The sequence below is a fragment of the Pseudophryne corroboree genome, chromosome 8 (assembly GCF_028390025.1).
Source record: "Pseudophryne corroboree isolate aPseCor3 chromosome 8, aPseCor3.hap2, whole genome shotgun sequence".
Taxonomy (NCBI): Eukaryota; Metazoa; Chordata; class Amphibia; order Anura; family Myobatrachidae; genus Pseudophryne; species Pseudophryne corroboree.
Genome location: NC_086451.1, coordinates 237,269,901 through 237,291,760, shown reverse-complemented (window position 1 = coordinate 237,291,760; position 21,860 = coordinate 237,269,901). Strand labels below are relative to the sequence as shown.

General features: G+C 44.9%; 1 protein-coding gene across 3 annotated transcripts in view; it reads left to right on the top strand.

The window, feature by feature from the left end:
- TEX11 (testis expressed 11) overlaps positions 1-21,860 on the top strand; it is a 1,490,225-nt gene that overhangs the window by 194,727 nt on the left and 1,273,638 nt on the right. For all 3 annotated transcript variants that reach the window (XM_063937124.1, XM_063937125.1, XM_063937123.1), the window contains exons 3-4: positions 6,332-6,453; positions 6,575-6,659. In XM_063937124.1, coding sequence (XP_063793194.1) covers positions 6,332-6,453; positions 6,575-6,659 — 207 coding nt within the window. The remainder of the gene's footprint in view (positions 1-6,331; positions 6,454-6,574; positions 6,660-21,860) is intronic.

Below are 21,860 nucleotides of genomic sequence, written 5' to 3'. Positions count from 1 at the left end.
CTCCTTTTTGAGTAGGAGACTCATATGCCCCTACTAGAGCTTGAACATTGGATAACCCTCCTTGGGCTGCACACTCAGAACCCCCTCCTGGGGATGGACACTTGGACCCCCCTCCTGGGGCTGGATGATCTGAACCCCCTCCTGGGGCTGGACGCTCTGAACCCCCTTCTAGGGCTGGATGCTCTGAACCCCCTTCTGGGGCTGGATGCTCTGAACCCCCTCCTGGGGCTGGACGCTCTGAACCCCCTTCTGGGGCTTGACGCTCTGAACCCCTTCCTGGGGCTGGACGCTCTGAACCCCCTCCTGGGGCCGAAGACACGGACGCCCCTCCTGGGGCTGAAGACACGGACGCCCCTCCTGGGGCTGAAGACACGGACACCCCTCGTGGGGCCGAAGACACGGCCGCCCCTCCTGGGGCCGAAGACATGGACGCCCCTCCTTGGGCCAAAGACATGGACGCCCCTCTTTGGGCCGTAGACATGGACGCCCCTCCTTGGGCCGTAGACACGGACGCCCCTTCTTGGGCCGTAGACACGGACGCCCCTCCTTGGGCCATAGACATGGATGCCCCTCCTTGGGCCGTAGACACAGACGCCCCTCCTTGGGCTGAAGACACGGACGCCCCTACTTGGGCTGTAGACATGGACTCCTCTGTGACTTTAAATGGCTTGAACATTCTTTTCTGGACACCCAACTTGGGATAGGGTCTTGTAATCACAGGACCCCAGTCATAAATTTGAGTCTCTTTCAGAGTAGCCTTCTTGACACCCCCGTCAGCAATAGCAGGATTGGCTACTTTGGATGACTTGTAGACATGATTGCTATGATACTGAGATTTGTCACCATTTCCAGGTTTGCGAAGAATGCAATCCTTAACAAAATGACCAGAATTTCCACAGTAAAGACAGAGGTGTAGCTCCCTACGACGCTGACATTCAGCTTCAGAGAGCTTGGGCTGTGGATAGCTTTGATGAAGAACTTTTCCTTGCACAGAGGAAGAGACTTTAGTAAATGGATGGGACAAAACAGGATCAACAACGTTGGTAGTATTCCTGAAGAGATCAGGCATCACAGAAAGAATACTAGACAAAAGTTCTTGTAACTGTAATAGCATCTGGTAGAAAATCTGCAGTTTGTCAGGAGTCTTAGTGCAGTAAGTCCGTGAATCTCTGGAGAAGTTCCGCTGCAGACACTGTGCCAATTGATGCTGAGTCGACTCCAAACCCTCCAAGCATCCTGCAATATTGCTTAGGAGGTCCTGCGTCAGACAAACACTTTCGGCCGGGTCAATGAGGCCAGTTCCTACTGTCATGACTGTGGTTTTTGTGAACCCGGTGTTAGTGAAGTCTGTGCGGGCAACTGGAGGACTATGTGAATATTAGGCTAGGCTGTAGGAATCAGTGAGAAGGAGCAATCCCTGACCGGGGATCGAAGCCTGGCCTCGGCAGAGGAAGCCGTATCCTGACCACTGGATCACAAGGGACTTTGATAGCAGGATGATGAATGTATAGGTGAGACTGTACTGGATATAGTGTCACAGGAGTAGGTGCTTATGTACTCAAGGTTACTGGCGAGATAGTAAGACGGACTGGTTACTGGTGAGACTGAGAACCGGGCTGGTTACCGGTGAGACTGGGCTGCAACTGTAATCTGGGCTGGTAGCGGATATAACTGGAAACGCAACTGAAAGTAGAACGATGACTGTGGCCGTGACTTTAAGATGAGACGGTAGAATACTGCAGCTGTGGTTTTAAGTTGAGACTGTGAAATACTGCGACTGTGACTTTAAGATGAAACTATGGAATACTGCAACTGTGCCTTTAAGATTAAACTGTAGAAATACTGGATATCAATGGTAACACAAATGTAATCCAAACTGGGTAGCAAAGGAACAGAGTTTTTACAGGAACTGAAGTACAAGGGTTACCTTTAGGGAGCTCTGCTTCAAAGCTCACACAGAGCTGTGTGTGACACAAGGAACTGGCAGAGTTTCCAACTCAGTCTCCTGACTTATACTTCCTGGTCCTTGGTGATTGGTGAGCATTGTCAGGTGATTCATAGAGTCTCAGGCTGGCACAGGATTGGACAGCTCTGGGTCAGGTGAACAGTCACTGTCATGTGAGTACTCTAGACTAGGCTGTGATGTGGAGTGAGGCCTAGCAGGCAGAGAGAACACTGAAGCCTGAACTTCTGCAAACAAACAGAGGATGCTGGCTTTTAGGCCTAAACTTCAGATTGCTGAATTCAGACTCACACAGAAGATTAATCACCACAGGTGGAGCTCATTAACTATTACCTTTATCCCAGTGAGCAGAAAGATGCAGGATCCAGGACAGAGATGGCAGAGGTAAGTCACCAAATATGAAAACTACAGTCAGGATCGTGACATTCTACGGCAGGCTTGCCGTGTTCAAAATCTGTTAAGGCCCACTCTACTCGTAAAGTGGGTTCTTCCTGGGCGGCTGCCCGGGATTTCTCGGCTTTACAACTTTGCCGAGCGGCTACTTGGTCAGGATCGAACAAGTTTGCTAAGTTCTACAAGTTCGATAATTTGGCCTCTGAGGACCTAAAGTTTGGTCAATCGGTTCTGCAGGAGCCTCCGCGCTCTCCCTTCCGTATTGGGAGCTTTGGTACATCCCCATGGTACTAATGTGGACCCCAGCATCCTGTAGGGCGTAAGAGAAAATAGAATTTTAGTTACCTACCGGTAAATCCTTTTCTCGTAGTCCGAAGAGGATGCTGGTCGCCCGCCCAGTGCTTCGTTTTCCTGCATTTGTTACTTAGTTAAGTACTGCGTTGTTACTGGTTAAGTACTGCATTGTTACTTGGTTAAGTACTGTTGTTCGGCCGTTGCTGAATTGTTTCAAGCTGGTTAGCTTGGTTTTCCGTTGTTATGTGTGAGCTGTTGTGAATCTCACCACTATCTGTGTATTTCCTTCTCTTGAAGTATGTCCGTCTCCTCCGGCACAGTTTCTAGGCTGAGTCTGGTAGGAGGGGCATAAAGGGAGGAGCCAGCCCACACTATTAAACTCTTAAAGTGCCCATGGCTCCCAAGGGACCTGTCTATACCCCATGGTACTAATGTGGGCCCCCAGCATCCTCTACGGACTACGAGAAAAGGATTTACCGGTAGGTAATTAAAATCCTATTTTCTTTTATTATCCAGCTGTTCAGGCCCCCACATCTGGTGATACCTGGCCCAGTGCATTGTAGCATTGGGCACCTCATGGTAATTATGGGCACTGTACCAAGAGAGATAAAACAAACAGTGTACCCTTATTAATATTAATAAATAATAACGTTTTTGTAATAATAATAATAATAATAATAATAATAATGATAAATATTGTAGTAATAATAATAATAATAATAATAATAATAATAATAAGTAATTAGTAAGTAGTTGTTTTTTTTTAACACATTTTCCACTCAAACTTTTTTCATAGTGTAGTGGTATATTTATTTACCTACAGTAATCTTCGTTTCTTGATTAGATTTTAAGCCAATCAGAGGCAATCTCTCATCTGTCAGAGACCTTCAAAAGGTCTACAACTAGAGTACTGGGACTGATGCTAAGTAGCGATGCCTATTATTGAAGAGTATTGAAAATATGTTTTTTAAACGTTGTGACAGTTAAGATATCTCAGATTGCATGCGTATTGGGCTAACACACCTGTCACAACCGCCTCAATTTTTGTAGCATAAAATGTTTTTATTGTTTTATACACATAAAAGAGAAAACCCCACAACATCACACCAGTAAAAAGCATCAGGGGTAACAACGAAAGGTAAATATTAGGTGGGAAAATAAGATCAGCAGTAAAGTGTACAGGATAAAGAACTGAAGGAGCTTTAGTCAGGCCGAGCGAAATCAGTTCTAGTAAATCAGTAACTAGAAATTTGACAAGGCAAAAATACAAGGGAAAAAAAAACCATCAACACAGGGGCAAGGTGGATGGGAAGCAAAGGGACATGAAGGGCGTGGTGAGTGGGAAGGGAAAAAGATGGTGTTCAGCCATTCCTAGATGGTAGATTATATGATGGTGTCTCCAAATCCGGGTAAACTAAAGTTCAGAAAGTCATTGAGATCATGGTCCTGGATCCAGAATCTGTGTGTTAGGGAGCAGAATCTCTATAGGAGTGGTAGGAACAAGAGGAGCGGCCGGGTGTGGTAAAGGGGGAGATTCATGAATTTGGACAAATACAAAGAAGAAACAGGAACACGCAAGGAAATCAGACTTAATATGTTGGCTGCATTCTTCTTAAAAAATTTTTTTGTAAAACTAATTATTTGCCTCGCGTGAATTTATACTGTGTTTGTTTCTTTTATGTATTTAGGGCCTAATTCAGCAAGGATCGCAAATCAGCAAAATTAGCAACAACAAAAAAAACGTAAAAACGCAAATTCTGCAACTTAAATAGCAAAAACTGAGAAAAACTGCATATGCACTACGAAAAGTAGGCGTGTAGGGGGCGTACTAAAGGGCTGGACTCGCAAAAACTACGATGAGGGGCGTGTTGTGGAAGTATGCTGATGGTCGGTGGGCGGTGCATACGCAATTTTTACAACAGATCGCACATATCTGATGTGCAGTTTCTGACAGACTACAGGTCTACCTTAAAAATTGCACAAGCTGGCCTCAGTTGTAGACTGCATGTATAATGCAATCATTGTTTCATTACACCCAGCTGAAGAAGCTCACGCCACAGACCACAAATCACTTCATACAGCTGTATTGGAACTTATGCGCCCTACACACTGGGCGATAACACTGCAAGATATGAACGTTCTCGTTCATTAATGAACGAGATAACGTTCATATCTGTCAGTGTGGAGGCACCAGCGATGAACGATGCGCGGCCCCGCGCTCGTTTATCGCTGATGCCCCATCGGCTGTGCATGCAGGCCAATATGGACGAGATCGTCCATATTGGCCTGCATGTCTACGAAGCCGGGTGACGTGAAGAAACTTCACTCCCCCCGTCACTGCCCCCCCGCCGCCGGGTCGCCCGTCTGCCGTATCGGCGGTCGGGCAGCTCGGCGGCACACCGCCGAATCTGTAGGGCCCATAAAAAACATGTAAGGTATTGTTTAACTCTGTAACACATGTTGATTGTGAAAATATATGTTACTAACCGATTTGTGTTTACACTTACTAACAATCGAGGTTTGACAACCACACTATTTGATAGAAGCAAATGTAAAATAACCTTTACAAGCATTTTGCTTAGTAGTATCTGCTGAATGACATTTAGCTTCCTAACATTTTTTTTGTTTTTTTAAACAACCAACATTTTTTGTTAAACAAAACATACCCACATACATTTTTTTTTATTTTTTACATTTTATTTGTGCGCTACACCCATAAACATATGTTGAAGAACAGCAACACCATCTTTTTATTTTCAAGTTTTGCAAATCCTGCTCCATTTATATACTTATTGAAACACGTAATTCCTTAAAGTAAGGTTTGTAATTAAAAGCAAAGAAACAATAATATGTAATGTTTGACCACTTCACAATAAAAAAAAAACACTTTTTTTTTAATAAAAATTTTACTTTTGTTACCGAATTAAAATATTTTGACTCCAAAAAAAGTGTGTTTGTTAAAACATATACCAATAATTGCTGTTGTGTAGGGTTTAGAGGCTAGAATTCACACTCTCTCTAGTTGAATATAGAGTTGGGCATTAGTCAATGTTTGAAGAAAAACACTATGGTGTCTTTAAGAGAATAATTGCTAAATTACCACAAGATCATTTGACCAATTAAGTGATGGTTGAATTGATTTACAATTGTTGAGTAGTTTCTTTAATTTGGGTGCAGGAAAGTAGGTTGTGCAATTTTTAATGGAAAAACACTGTTGTTAGCAAAAAATGCAACATCAGAAACGTATGCAAAAATTGTGTACATTTGTAATATGTACGCAAAAATTGCGATTAGTAGGATGATTTTCACAATATTTACACATTTCACAAGGCCACCTTCTTTGTGTTAAATTAAATTAGTGTTGCAGTTTTTCCGTTTGGGCATGCTTTCGCAATTTTGCATTTGCTCGCAATTTTTGTTAATTTGTAATGTTTGCAATCCTTACTGAATTTGCCCCTTAATTGTATATTAATGTTTATGTTTTAAGTTTGTTTTCTTGTTTTTTAACCAATTATGCTTTGGGCCCTTCTTATGGTCAATAATATACAACACTTTGATAATTCTAAAAACTGACCAGTTAATTCTATCTTTTAATTTGTTTCCCAGTATATTTATAGTAATGAAGGACTTATGACTTTTTTCTTATTTTCTTATATTTATATACTTTTATTGCTATTAAAGGCTATATTATAGAGCTGTTGCAGAAGCAACTCCCATCAGATGTGAGTGACCTCATTGACCAGATGTACAATGAGATTAAATACATAGAGAAAGATGCAATTCGGGATCTTCCTGATGCCCAGGTTAGTAAAAAAAAAAAAAAAATACTTGCTTAGAACATGCTGATTATGATTATTAGTCTGCATTTCAGTGTTTTAGGACACAGGATTTTGAAACATAGTGCTGTCTTTTCTTTCTTTGTAGATAAATGAATGTGCCATTAACTTGTGGAACTGGGGAATTACTAAGAGGGTGGAAGATGCCATCACTGAGAAGGAGAGAGCTATGGGTAAATATTGACATTAGTCTTGCCAGAGGTCGTGGGAATTCCCTTAGTTTCTGTAGATATATTTAACCAGGTGTATGTTACTTTTTATGTGGTGGAACATCTCTCTTCTGTATCTGTCCACCCCCCCCCCCCCCCCCTACCTCCGCAAGTTATAAATATTAGCCCCAAATGGTGAAGACTCTGTGACTATATTTTATGTGGGGGGGGGGGTTGTCTTCCTTTTTACAGTAATGTTTGTTAAGTAACTCATCTGAGGAGCATCTTTCTTATTTGTAGGTTTTTAAAGCTAGCTACACAAATACCTGTCATTTCTTAAAATAAGCATTCTTATTATCTGCACATATTGCATTAAGTTTCTGTCAGTTGTTACCGATGAAACATGGCAGAGCCTGTAGAAGGGATAAAGAAGTGATAAAGCAATGATAAGTGCAAGGTGATAACGCACCAGCCAATCATTACAGATTTGAAAAATGACAGGAGCTGATTGGCTAGTGCGTTATCACCTTGCACTTATCACTTCTTTATCTTTTCTCCAGGCTTAATACACCTGCCTCAGTGTATGCTAGTGAACAATTAGAATATTGGCACACTAAAGTGAGCGCCCATTCAAAATAGTATAAATATTCATTTAAATTGGTTGTTGATTTTGCATGAAAGTGTTTCTGTAGAGATATTGGAATATAAAGGTATTGAACTTAATATATTGGAATGCTTGGTATGTAAGGTTATTATGGATAAAGATTTTTCCATCATTTGGACTACATATGATCGAAAACATGCTTGCCTCTCTCCTGGACTCCAAGTAGAGTGATCAAACCTCCCAGTACAATTCACTGTGAACTGCAGCATACAGGACCCCACCCCTTGCTACATGCTGATCTAAATCCTAGCATCGTACATAATTTAGGAGCAGTTCTTTTGTTTTAAATAGCTTGGTAGAGGGGTGTTTTGGTGCAGTGTCAGAGTCCATGCACAGCTTTTTAAGTAAATAAATGAAACAGTGCTTTACTCTCAACATAAAATCAGGAACAAAAATAATAAACACCTAGCCCATACAGGGCAACTAACTCACTTCTTGACCCCTCTCTATAATCTGCAAACATAAGTCTCTTGCAAAAGTCTCACACTCTTAAACAGATTCTTAAATTAGATAAGCACAGGTATAGTTAGCCTGGCCTGGCTTGACTGCCACAGTTGCTCACACGTATACAGTTCCGACTTCCTTGCAGGTAATATCGGCTCCAGCCTACTCACATGCATGCTCACTGTCTGTCTGCTTCCTTGCAGGTAACACAGGATCCTGCTTAGTTCGGCTGGCTGCCACAGCTCCACAAATGCAGTTTCACAGTCTTTAGAGTTTATAATTCTCTCTACCTCCTGTAGGGCTGAACCCAGACTGTCTAGCCACCAGTGGCTTCCAAGTCCACACTGGTCTCCGACTGCAGTTCGACCTGGAGTGTCTGACTGTCCCCCAGCCTCACCTGGTTTCTGTGCAAAGGGCAGCCTCTTCTCTGTGTGGGTAGATCCCTTCTGTTCCACACAGAATATGCTAATCACCAGTGCCATCTCTGGTGATACTGCCACACATCCCTCTCCCCAGCATGAAACCTGTGGATTGAGCGACATGGGACGAGGCATCTTATGGCAAAGTCCCTCTTCACTCTTCTCATGAGGGCCTTTCACCACATACCAACACTTGTCTGACATCTGGCAGTCTCATCTTCCAAGTTTCGTCATCCTTTTTTCCATGACTTTATGGGACTTTATAGGTTTCTGCGAATCGCCAAGTACTGGCTTGATGGAGTTTTCAGATGTCGCACCAGTTTTCCCCACTTTTCTGTGAACCTCTTGCCTGACAGGGGTTATAACCACATCTATACCTTTGTGGCTATATTCAAGAAAGTCACACATTTTTTTACCACTGCAGATGGCAAGAGATGATACTCTTTCGCTTTAACACTTTCTGGAAGGACTATGATTACATAAGCAACAACCGAGACTGTAAATGTCCTCAGGAGGTTGAGACTTTTCAATTTCTCTTTACTTTTGACACCTTGATCCACTGAGCAAGCCACTTCCATTAAGGACTTCACAAGCTTTGAATGGTTTTTCCTTGGTTTCTTCTTAACAGAATAAAGGTTCCTCTTACTTAAACATTTTACAGGTACAGTACATCCATTGACCAACTTCTTTTATCTGATCACCATATGTATACGTCATCAACTTTAGACAAAGATTTTTTAGCTGGACCTGTAACCCCTTGGGAGGCCTTCACACCTTCAGCTTTCACTGTCAGCTGAAAGTCTCTTCAAGATATCTCATACACTTTTACAAGACAATCTTTTAGGGATTTTCCCAGTTTTGACACTTCTGTTCCTTCTTGTACACAGGCACATTTAATGGGGACATCCTCTTTGTATAATTGGTGCTGACAGACATCATGCTTCTGGACCATCTTACTTTGTTCAAGCAATTCACTGTTTGTCTGCTGTTTGTCATACAAGTTACTTTGCATCTGTAGCATATCACTCTTCATGCCAGCCTTTTCAGCATCTACCTCAGTGAATGTTCATAATTGGCACTTGTGGCCTCAGACTAGGTGCCCCCGTTTTGGTGCGAAGCACCAGGTGCGACCCTGAATGAATACGTCGAAAGGAGAAATGGCTCCCTGCTGTGCCCCTTGAATTCTAAGCAACCTAAGAACTTTCCTAACAAGGATTATACAATAAATTGTATGTGTATTTCATTTTTTCATACCAGGCGGCCTATTTACCGATGGAAATTTGTGGGATATCCTCTGAAAAACACCTGTACATTTCTGCTGCAATAGCAGCTTCCATAGGTTTTTAAGGGGTATGCTATTACTGAGTTTACCAAGTTCCTGAATGCAAAGTATTGAAAAGTCTAAAACAAAATCTCAGTGCGCTGAGCTAACTTGTAATTTTTCCAGCATGTGCTGGGGAAGACCGTAATTTACCTAATTGTAAAAAGATTTAAAAAATGAACAAAAATACAATTTTCAGTACTCAAAAAAATCACATAGATATTGTACAATTAAGAGAATGCTTGACACTTGGACAAATCAAAACAAATGTATTTAATGACCGATAACTAGAATACTAAATGAAAATACATATACAATTCTGATATATACCGTATATATACATATTTCATTTAGAAAAGGCATAATGAACCAAGTACTGAAAAGATCACTATAAACCTCTGATAATGGGAGGTAGAAAATCTAAACTGTTGCTCAGTGCATGAGTTTATAATTGTAAATCAGAAAAGTCAAATTGAATAATTTAGCATTTGCTAATCTATGGGAAAAATAGTTTGTGTTCTCAACAATAGGACTGGAACTCCAAAGTAGCCATACAGATATGCGATGCATTAAGTGACAGGGGGTGTGTGGAATAGATTATAAACTGCAATAAGAGAATGTGCTCCTTCAGTAAAAAAAAAAATCAGAAGATATCCTGATGCTAAACAAGTTAAGGCCCATACACACTAGCCGATTTTGAGCTCAGAGTTGATCACTTTTGGCGTTTTGAGCTACTTTGAGCTCAAACATGGCCAGTGTGTATGGCCATGCGATGAGCGGTGAGCACTGATGCACGCTCCTGCATCATCGCTGGCCGCCGCCGTCCATCGGGCTGATTAACCAGCTGAGTGAATCACTTTCCACAGTCTCTTCCTGTGGAAAGTGCTTCACCCCCGTGAACACCGCTAGGCACAGTGAAAATAGTTCAGTGTATGCACTGAGCTATTTTGCGCCCAGCGATGTTCATGATCATCGCTGTACATACACGCTAGGCAAAAAGGACCAGTGTGTATGCACCTTTAGTGTGAGTACTCGCATAAGGGTACTGTAGATTGGCAGCTACAGTAGGTCTAGAGGTATTGAATCCAGGGACCTCAGCTGCCTCTTTATTATAGCTACCCTGCGTCTGCAGCAATTGCCTCTTACTATCTGCTGGGGCTTTAAGTGAGATGTTCACTATTGGACCATAGTGCTGTGCTGCTTTGGAGCAGCAATCTACACCTGATGCTCTGAAGTATGTTGCAAGTTTTTCCCTCTACCTTTATTCTCATCGTCTCTAATTATGCCAAGCCACAGACCTGCTTCCCGAATGATTGGAGAACCTGAGAACTCTCTGACCTGGATACCCGATCAAGATGTCCTCCTCTATACTAACGGAGACCCCAAGTCATTATAGACTTGGGCTCCCACCTGTTTTGCCAGCTGCAGAACAGGGCACTCTTGTAACTACGGCCAGTGGCGCACCCAGGAAGGGGGGGGTTCCGAGCACCCAGAAACCCCCCTCCACCAGAAAAAAAAATATTATTATTTTTTGTTTGTTGCTGCATGAGTATTATTAATGGCTGTCTAGCGTCCTCTGCAGCCTGCTTTCTTCCCGGTGGCACTTGTAAGTGCTTAATAGAAGTTTACTTTATTTTAATTATAGTACATATATATCCACGTGCAATTTGTGCATACATATATGTACACATGTATATACATACATACATATAAATACACACACATATGATATATACACATGCGTATATATCCGTGTACTGTATGTGTATATATATATATATGCATGTTTAATATGCTATGTGTATATGTAAATAAATATATACATAGGTGTATATATGGTATATATATATGTGTAGATATGTAGATATATATATATATATATATATATATATATATATATACAGCCAACAACGGGTGCGGCACTCCATGCGACGAAATAATCAGAACACTTACAGTTGAAGTGGTGACAACGTTTCAATGCAATTTAATTGTGTATTTTCATCAGGTCAAGTGACAGAAAACCAAACAGTGCTTACCTATATACTGTGTGTGCAGAACGCCATGACCGCACTTCCGGATCCCAGACACCCGCCTGGTCCGTCGGCGCTCACCAATGACGTCACTACCCACTGCCGGTAGTCATGGTAACATCACTAAACAAAAAGCAAAATCGTACGGGCATAATGAGTTCATTCAAACTACACACGGAGTGCAAAGTATGGATTACCACAGTCTAATATCCAGTTTCAATAGAATACATATGCATAAAGCTTATTCAAATTTCAAAGCATAGCGCCCTATATCCAAAATATGTACATCCATGACTACCGGCAGTGGGTAGTGACGTCATTGGTGAGCGCCGACGGACCAGGCGGGTGTCTGGGATCCGGAAGTGCGGTCATGGCGTTCTGCACACACAGTATATAGGTAAGCACTGTTTGGTTTTCTGTCACTTGACCTGATGAAAATGCACAATTAAATTGCATTGAAACGTTGTCACCACTTCAACTGTAAGTGTTCTGATTATTTTGTCTCATGGAGTGCCGTACCCGTTGTTGGCTGTATCTGGTATCTGTGGAGGCACCCAGCGCTATTGTATCTACTATTGGGAGAGCCGGACCCGCATGTTGTTTATATATATATATATATATATATATATATATATATATATATACACGTCTCATGAACTGCACACAATACTAAATTGAAGTCCGGGTGCCAGATCCACACAATCTGATAACACAGAAACCTCGTAAACACATACAGCACTGCTGAGTGTATGGAAGTGATCAGCACAACCAGTAGCAAAAACTTTGATTTTAATCCACAAATAAAAGTTTCCATCAAATGCTCAAGTGCACAAGTCAAATTGTATATAAAGAGCAGCAGCGTTTACAAGCATGTTACCGCTCCTGGAGACATTCCTCCGATACCCGAATGTCTCCAGGAGCGGTAACATGCTTGTAAACGCTGCTGCTCTTTATATACAATTTGACTTGTGCACTTGAGCATTTGATGGAAACTTTTATTTGTGGATTAAAATCAAAGTTTTTGCTACTGGTTGTGCTGATCACTTCCATACACTCAGCAGTGCTGTATGTGTTTACGAGGTTTCTGTGTTATATATATATATATATATATATATATAGGAAAAGGAATATTCGGCACTCCTATCACATGGAGTCAGTCAGCATGCCGGGTGCCTTCCAAATGAATAATAGCATATGAAGGAACAGGTAGGCGGCACTCACGGTCTCCTCAAAAACAACACTCGAGATCACTCAAGAATGGTAGCTTAACGTTTCGGTTTATTAAACCGTCTTCAGAAGTACTTGCCCAGGAACAAAAGTCCTCCCCGGCTGCTCCAAAACCCACAGCATGACGCTGGGGCTCCCCTGAGGGAGTCCGCACCGGTGGGGGCACGTCTTCGACTTTTCAGTCAGGCCTGGGTCAAATCGGACCTGAATCCCTGGGTGTTGGAAATAGTTTCACAGGGTTACAAACTGGAATTCGAAGAGGTGCCCCCGCGCCGATTTTTCAAGTCGGCCCTACCAGCTTGTGTATACAGCAAGTGATAATCAAGGTTCCCCTGCACCAGCAGGGAAGAGGTTACTACTCAACCCTATTTGTGGTCCCGAAACCGGACGGTTCGGTCAGACCGATTTTGAATCTGAAATCCCTAAACCTGTACATAAAAAGATTCAAATTCAAAATGGAATCACTCAGAGCGATAATAGCCAACATGGAGTAGGGGGAGTTTATGGTGTCTCTGGACATAAAGGATGCGTACCTTCATGTCCCCATATATGCCCCCCATCAGGAATACCTGAGATTCGCTGTACAGGATTGTCATTACCAATTTCAGACGTTGCCGTTTGGAGTTTCCACGGCCCCGAGGATTTTCACCAAGATAATGGCGGAAATGATGGTGGTCCTGCGCAAGCATGGAGTCACAATTATCCCATACTTGGACGATCTCCTGATAAAAGCGAGATCAAGAGAGAAATTACTGAGCAGTGTGGCGCTCTCTCTGAGAGTGCTCCAGCAACACGGTTGGATTCTAAATCTACCGAAGTCACAGTTGATTCCGACAACTCGTCTACCGTTCCTAGGTATGATACTGGATACGGAACAAATGAGGGTCTTCCTCCCAATAGAGAAATCCCAAGACATCCAGAACATGGTCAGAGACCTGCTAAAACCGAAAAGGGTGTCAGTTCACCAATGCACTCGAGTTCTGGGGAAAATGGTGGCGGCCTACGAGGCCATTCCCTTCGGAAGGTTCCATGCAAGGACTTTTCGATGGGACCTTCTGGACAAGTGGTCCGGGTCCCATCTGCATTTACATCGGAAAAAAATCTGTCCCCAGGAACCAGAGTGTCCCTCCTGTGGTGGTTGCAGAGTGCTCACCTGCTGGAGGGTCACCGGTTCGGGATTCAGGACTGTATCCTGGTTACCACGGACGCGAGCCTCCGAGGATGGGGAGCGGTCACACAGGGAAAGACTTTTCAGGGTCTTTGGTCAGACCAGGAGTCCTGTCTACACATCAGTGTGTTGGAACTCAGGGCCATTTACAACGGCCTTCGACAAGCGGAGAGTTTTCTTCGAAACCTTCCGGTTCTGATTCAATCAGACAATGTCACAGCAGTGGCTCATGTGAACCGCCAAGGTGGGACAAAAAGCAGAGTCGCGATGGCGGAAGCAACAAGGATCCTTCGCTGGGCGGAAAATCATGTAAGCGCTCTGTCGGCTGTCTTCATTCCGGGAGTGGACAACTGGGAAGCAGACTTCCTCAGCAGACACGATCTCTATCCAGGAGAGTGGGGACTTCATCAAGAAGTCTTTGCAGACGTAACACGTCTTTGGGGAACTCCTCAAATAGACATGATGGCGTCACGCCTCAACAAAAAACTTCGGAGGTATTGCGCCAGGTCTCGGGACCCTCAGGCAGTAGCAGTAGACGCACTGGTAACACCGTGGGTGTTCGACTCGGTCTATGTGTTCCCTCCTCTTCCTCTCATCACGAAAGTGTTGAGGATCATAAGACGAAGAAGAGTACAGACGATACTCGTTGTCCCAGACTGGCCTCGAAGGGCTTGGTACTCGGATCTACAAGAGATGCTCACAGGAGACCCCTGGCCTCTTCCCCTGAGGGAAGACCTGTTGCAGCAGGGGCCCTGTGTATTTCAAGACTTACCGTGGTTACGTTTGACGGCATGGCGGTTGAACGCCGAATCCTAGCAAAAAAGGGGATTCCAGAAGAGGTCATCCCTAATTTAATAAAGGCTAGGAAGGAGGTGACGATAAAACATTATAACCGTATCTGGCGAAAGTATGTGTCTTGGTGTGAGACCAAGAATGCACCTACGGAAGATTTTCATTTGGGTCGTCTTCTCCACTTCCTACAGACAGGAGTGGATATGGGCCTGAAATTAGGCTCGGTTAAGGTACAGATTTCGGCCCTCTCGATTTTCTTTCAGAAGGAATTGGCTTCTCTTCCAGAAGTCCAGACGTTTGTAAAGGGAGTGCTGCACATCCAGCCACCTTTTGTGCCTCCAGTGGCACCATGGGACCTGAACGTGGTGTTGCAGTTCCTAAAATCACACTGGTTTGAACCGCTTAACAAGGTTGAATTGAAATTTCTTACCTGGAAGGTGGTCATGTTGTTGGCCTTAGCATCAGCAAGGCGAGTGTCAGAATTGGCGGCTCTATCACACAAGAGCCCCTACTTGATCTTTCATGTGGATCGAGCTGAATTGAGGACACATCCGCAATTTTTGCCTAAAGTGGTTTCTTCGTTCCATATGAATCAACCTATTGTGGTGCCTGTGGCTACAAGTGACGTGGAGGATTCCAGATCTCTGGACGTAGTCAGGGCCTTAAAAATTTATGTAGCCAGGACGGCTAGAATTAGGAAAACAGAGGCTCTGTTTGTCCTGTAGGCGGCCAATAAGATTGGCGCTCCTGCTTCGAAGCAGACTATTGCTCGCTGGATCTGTAATACGATTCAGCAGGCTCACTCTACGGCTGGATTGCCGGTACCAAATTCGGTTAAGGCCTATTCCACTAGGAAGGTGGGCTCTTCTTGGGCGGCTGCCCGAGGCGTCTCGGCTTTACAACTTTGCCGAGCGGCAACGTGGTCGGGGTCAAACACTTTTGCTAAATTCTACAAGTTTGATACCCTGGCTGATGAGGACCTAGCGTTTGCTCAGTCGGTGCTGCAGAGTCATCCGCACTCTCCCGCCCGATTGGATGCTTTGGTATAAACCCCATGGTCCTTACGGAGTCCCCAGCATCCTCTAGGACGTAAGAGAAAATAAGATTTTAAACCTACCGGTAAATCTATTTCTCCTAGTCCGTAGAGGATGCTGGGCGCCCGTCCCAGTGCGGAAACTCTGCAAGACTTGTATATAGTTGTTGCTTACATAAGGGTTATGTTACAGTTGACATCGGTCTTGGACCGTTACTGTCGTTTGTTCATACTGTTAACTGGTTATGTATGTTCCAGGTTACATGGTATGATTGGTGTGGGCTGGTATGAATCTTGCCCTTGGATTGCTAAATCCTGCCTTGTATTGTCCATCTCCTCTGGGCACAGTTCTCTAACTGAGGTCTGGAGGAGGGGCATAGAGGGAGGAGCCAGTGCACACCCATAGTCAAAGTTCTTTTTAGGTGCCCTATCTCCTGCGGAGCCCGTCTATACCCCCATGGTCCTTACGGAGTCCCCAGCATCCTCTATGGACTAGGAGAAATAGATTTACCGGTAGGTTTAAAATCTTATTTTTTACAGCCACTGGTCCCAGGGCTGTAAACTAACATTGCAAGGTGTGTCACATTTGGTCAATATTAGGTGTGAGGAGAGAATAAATATCTTTCCTCCATAAACCAGGTTTAGTCCCCCTTTTCAAGGGAAATCTTTCTCTGCTCTGTAGCATCCAATGGTGCTGGACTAAATCCCCGATGCCACCAGGCGTGAGCCCCACCTCCCGTTAACGTCAGCTGTCTCACCGAAAGTGCAAAGGAGAGATGGGCAGCACAGAGCCGTCAATATTCATCCACGTTATTACAACGGGGCATAGTAAATTGCTGGATTGCTGCTATCTAAGCCTTAAAATTTGGGCGTTTGGCTTCAGATTAAAACTAATATTTCTCTTACGTCCTAGAGGATGCTGGGGTCCATTTTAGTACCATGGGGTATAGACGGTTCCGCAGGAGCCTTCGGCACTTTAAGACTTTTCAACAGTGTGAACTGGCTCTACTGAGTTTTGCTGAAAAAGACTTTGTTAGTTTTTTTATTTTACAGGGAAGCTGCTGGCAACAGTTTCCCTGCTTCGTGGGACTTAAGGGGGGAAAGTAGGAACCAACTTCTCAGTTAGTTTAATGGCTCTGCTTCCGCTGACAGGACACCATTAGCTCCTGAAGGGTACTGAACACAGCCCTTGCCTGGCTGCTGATCACTCCCACAGCACTGCCGCCACCCTCTAACAGAGCCAGAAGTCAGAAGGCTAGTGAGTATTAACCGGAGACCTGCAGAGAGGGGCCCTCCGGTCATCATGGCGGCATAAAGGTACCAGCGCAGCGCAGGACGCTGCGCAGCAACATGTCTCTCGGCACTGGGTGCAGGGCGCGCGGGGAGGGGGGGCGCGCTCTGAGGGACATGATAAATCCTTACTCTCACTGGCAAAATGTACATACATGTGAGCCGCTGATGTACACTACCCACGCCAGTATAAATATTACTGTGGCTGAACCGCGCCATTACAGGGGGCTTGTAACACTCATTTGGTTCCATTTTCTTATCACAGAGACGCCGGAGCGCTGATCCTACAGGCTGCTTCTCCTCATACATCGCTGATACAAGTACCAGGGTGTTATAGAAGGGGAGCACATAATTTATTGAAGTCTGTGGGCTTCACATTGGATATAAAGCGCTGTTTTGGTATATATGTATATTCATTGCATGTAATACATATAGGGCGCGTGGTGTGGACTGGCAGTCCCTCTGACAGACATTAGTGTAGGTTTGTCCCCATTAGCTCCCATGTGTGTAAGTGGTGTGACTGTACACGTGTGTATCCAGGGTCGTCTTAACAGTAGTGTGGGCCCCTGGGCACAACAGTGCACTGGGGCCCCTACCCAACTTCCAGCTGTAGGGGTGGGGGGTGCTATCAGCGGTAGCTTTGATGTCCCGGGGGCGGTAGGGGGTGTTCTATCTTCCACTCAGCATGTAGGACCTGGAGCAGTAATTTCTGCTAATTACTCCTTTACTGAACAGATGGGCAGGAGGGAGAACACTAAACTGTAGAAGGGGGCATTGGGCTGAAAGAAGGGGCCCCGGTACATGACTTCCAGGGTGGTAGGGAATATTTAATACACAAGGGAGGGGTGGATAGTGGAGTGGGTTTAATATTCACCATTTTCCGGTGAGAGGGCAGCTTACTTGACTGCAGATATCTCCAGTTCCTGGAAATAGATTTTATAGCTTTGAATGGGATAAAAACACTAAAGAGCCTCACCTTTCAGGAGGTCCTGGGGACTTGGGAATCAGAGTTCAGAAGCCGGAGTAATCTACCAACAAAAATCTAAAACTGTATACCAGGCGTGCAGAGCTGGAGCAGGAACCAGCTGCTGGAAGGCTGATATCTCTGGTTCTGGGCATAGTAGAGACAAGCAAGGGGAGAGTCCCAGCTTTTGGAGTGTACCCTCAGGAAAACTATAATTTAGACAGAACCCGAGATATCTGGCTGGGAAGAGCAATTAACAGTCTTGGATGGGGACCACTGCTTTGAAGTCGGATATCTCTGGTTCCCCTTGCCCGATTTTCAAAAATCTAGTACCCCTGGAAAGAGGGGACCCTCAGCTATCAGCCTGGGGCCCTTATACTCCTGGGGCCCTTGGGCAAGTGCCCATTGAGCCCATACGGAAAGACAGCCCTGCGTGTATCATGTCTAGAGAAAGTAGTTCCCCAGAGGAACCCATTTTGGAGGCACAAGAGTGCTCTGAGCCTGTGTGGGTGAGAAAGCTGCAGAGTAATATGGCTAAACTAGCAAGGAAATTCTCTGAGTCTGAAGTGCAGACAAAGCATTGGAGACAGTCTGTGGAAGATGCTTTATTTGCTGATTCACCTACAACATCCACTCGGGACCCCTCCAGTTCCCAGAAAAGATCCCTGGCCCAAATTATGCAAAGGGACACTGACACAGATTCCGACACTGACGTCGACACTGGGGATTTGAGGGGGGTAGTTCCCAAACTGGCGAACAGCATTCAATGTATGATAGTCGCTATAAAAGAGGTGTTGGAATTTCCTGACACAACACCTCCACCTGAGGAAAAAGATTATTTTAAATTAAATTAAAAACAGGTGGTGACTTTTCCTCCGTCTAAGGACTTAAATACCTTTTTTTAGGAATCCTGAGCTAACCCGGAAAAGAAATTTGCTATCCCTAAAAGGTTGCGGGTAGCATACCCTTTCCCTGAAGAGGCGTAAGTGGGAGTCACCCCCAATGATAGACACCTCAGTATCTAGGTTGTCAAAGAAAATCACTTTACCTGCCCCGGGGTCAGCTTCATTAAAAGAACCTGCTGACCACAAATTAGAGACGACTTTAAAGTTCATCTATGTTGCTACGGGTACATTACTCAGGCCCACAATTGCTTCTGCGTGGGTAGGTAACGCAGTTGAAAAGTGGGCAAATAACTTGATTGTTAATATTGACACGGTCGATAAAAATGACATGCTGCAAATTCTAGGTCATATCAAAGGCTCTGCAGGTTACTTGGTTGAGGCTATGAAGAACGTAGGCTTACTGGGCTCACGGGCCTCTGCTATGGTGATTTCAGCCCGCAGGGTGCTCTGGATCCGTCAATGGAATGCTGACGCAGAATCCAAAAGAAATATTGAGGCGCTCCCTTACAATGGTGAGGCCCTCTTTGGAGAGGAACTAGATGCCATGATATCAACTACTACATCTGGCAAGTCAGCATTTCTGCCGTCGGCAGCTGCCGGCTAAAAAAGTATATCATTCTCAAACTATGCAGTCCTTTCGGCCCAACAAGTACAAAAAAGCTAAAACTACCCCTTTTTTCACAGGAAAGGGGAGAGGAAAAGGTAGAAAACCTACAACACCCTCAGGCTCCCAGGAGCAGAAGTCAGCAACTACTTCTGCAAAAGCCACAGCATGACGCTGGGGCTCCTCTGCGGGAGTGCGATCGGGTAGGGGCACGTCTACTATTTTTCAGCCAGGTCTGGCTTCGCTCAGACCTGGATCCTTGGATTTTACGGATAATATCCCAAGGTTACAAGTTGGAATTTCAAGACCTTCCCCCATGCCGATTTTTCCAATCAGCCTTGCCAGTTTCTGCTCAAGACAGCACAAATGTCCTGAACGCAATACACAAATTGTGTCAAGACAAAGTAATTGCCTTGGTTCCTGCCGAACAAAGGAACCAATGCTTTTATTCAAGCCTGTTTGTGGTACCGAAGCCGGATGGCTCGGTCAGACCGATTTTAAACCTAAAATCTCTGAATCTTTATTTGAAAAGATTCAAATTCAAGATGGAATCCTTGAGAGCAGTGATTTCCAGCTTGGAAGAAAAGGAATTTCTGGTGTCAGTGGACATCAAGGATGCTTACTTGCATGTCCCCATTTACCAGCCACATCAAGCATATCTGAGGTTTGCGGTTCAGGATTGCCACTGCCAATTCCAGATGGACGATCTCCTCATAAAAGCGAGATCCAGGGACAAGCTACTCCAGAACATAGCATTATCCCTGAAGGTGCTTCAACAGCACGGTTGGATCATCAACTTTCCAAAATCCCAGTTGGAACCAACAATGAGATTATCATTTTTGGGAATGATACTGGACACCGAGGTACAGAGAATATTTCTACCGGTGGAAAAGGCTCAGGAGATCCAGAGCATGGTCAAACAACTTTTGAGACCAAGGACAGTATCAATTCATCAGTGCATTCGCCTGTTGGGGAAAATGGTATCAGCTTACGAGGCGCTACAATATGGCTGGTTCCATGCCAGGGTCTTCCAGTGGGACCTACTGGACAAGTGGTCAGGGTCGCATCTCCACATGCATCAAAGGATAATCTTGTCAGCGAAAGCCAGAATTTCGCTCCTGTGATGGCTACAAATTTCTGACCTCCTGGAGGGATGCAGGTTCGGGATTCAGGCCTGGATACTGGTGACCACGGATGCAAGTCTCCGAGGATGGGGAGCAGTCACGCAAGGAGAAAGCTTCCAAGGAAGATGGTCAAGTCAAGAAACTCGCCTTCACATAAACATTCTGGAGTTGAGAGCTGTGTACAACAGCCTTCATCAAGCGGCACACCTTCTTCAAGGTCGTCCCATACAGATTCAGTCAGACAATGTAACGGCAGTAGCTTACATAAACCGTCAAGGTGGAACAAAAAGCAGGGCGGCAATGGCAGAGGTGACAAAGATACTCCTCTGGGCAGAAAGACATGCAAAAGCTCTGTCTGCAATTTTTATTCCGGGAGTGGAAAACCTGGAAGCAGACTTCCTCAACAGACACGATCTCCATCCAGGAGAATGGGGCCTCCAACCAGAAGTCTTTGCGGAGGTAACAAGTCATTGGGGCGTTCCTCAAGTGGACATGAGGGCATCTCGTCTCAACAAGAATCTTCCGACATGTTGTTCCAGGTCGAGAGACCCACAAGCAATAGCAGTGGATGCACTGGTGACCCAGTGGGTGTTTCAGTCGGTGTATCTGTTCCCTCCACTTCCACTTGTTCCAAAGGTTCTCAAGATCATCAGAAGAACAAGAGTTTGAGCAATTCTCATTGCTCCATGTCATGACTGAGGTTTTGTGAACCCGGTGTTAGTGAAGTCTGTGCGGGCGACTGGAGAATTATATGAATACTACCACTGACCTGGTTTGGGAGTGTTGTGGACTCGGGGCTTCTTCCGGTGACTGGGAAGAGGAACCGCAGCAGAGATGGCCGAATCTAGGTTCTCCCCATGCAGGATTAGGTCAGCAGACAGGGGGCACGTGTGAACGCTGAAGGTCTCCTGAAAGACAGAACTGGAAAGGCGCTGATGAATCAGTGAAGAATACCAGGTACAACTGCGCTAAAGTGCACTGGATGCTTGGAGACACTGAGGTGCTAGGAGGCACGGAAGTGCTTGGAGACACTGGGGTGCGTAGAGACACTGGGGTGCGTAGAGACACTGGGGTGCGTAGAGACACTAGGGTGCTTGGAGGCACTGAGGTGCTTGGAGGCACTGAGGTGCTTGGAGGCACTGAGATGCCGGAAGCACGGAGATGCTGAAGCACGGAGACGCTGGAGACACGAGGTGCTGAGGCACGGGGGTGCTGAGGCACGAGGTGCTGGAAGCACGGA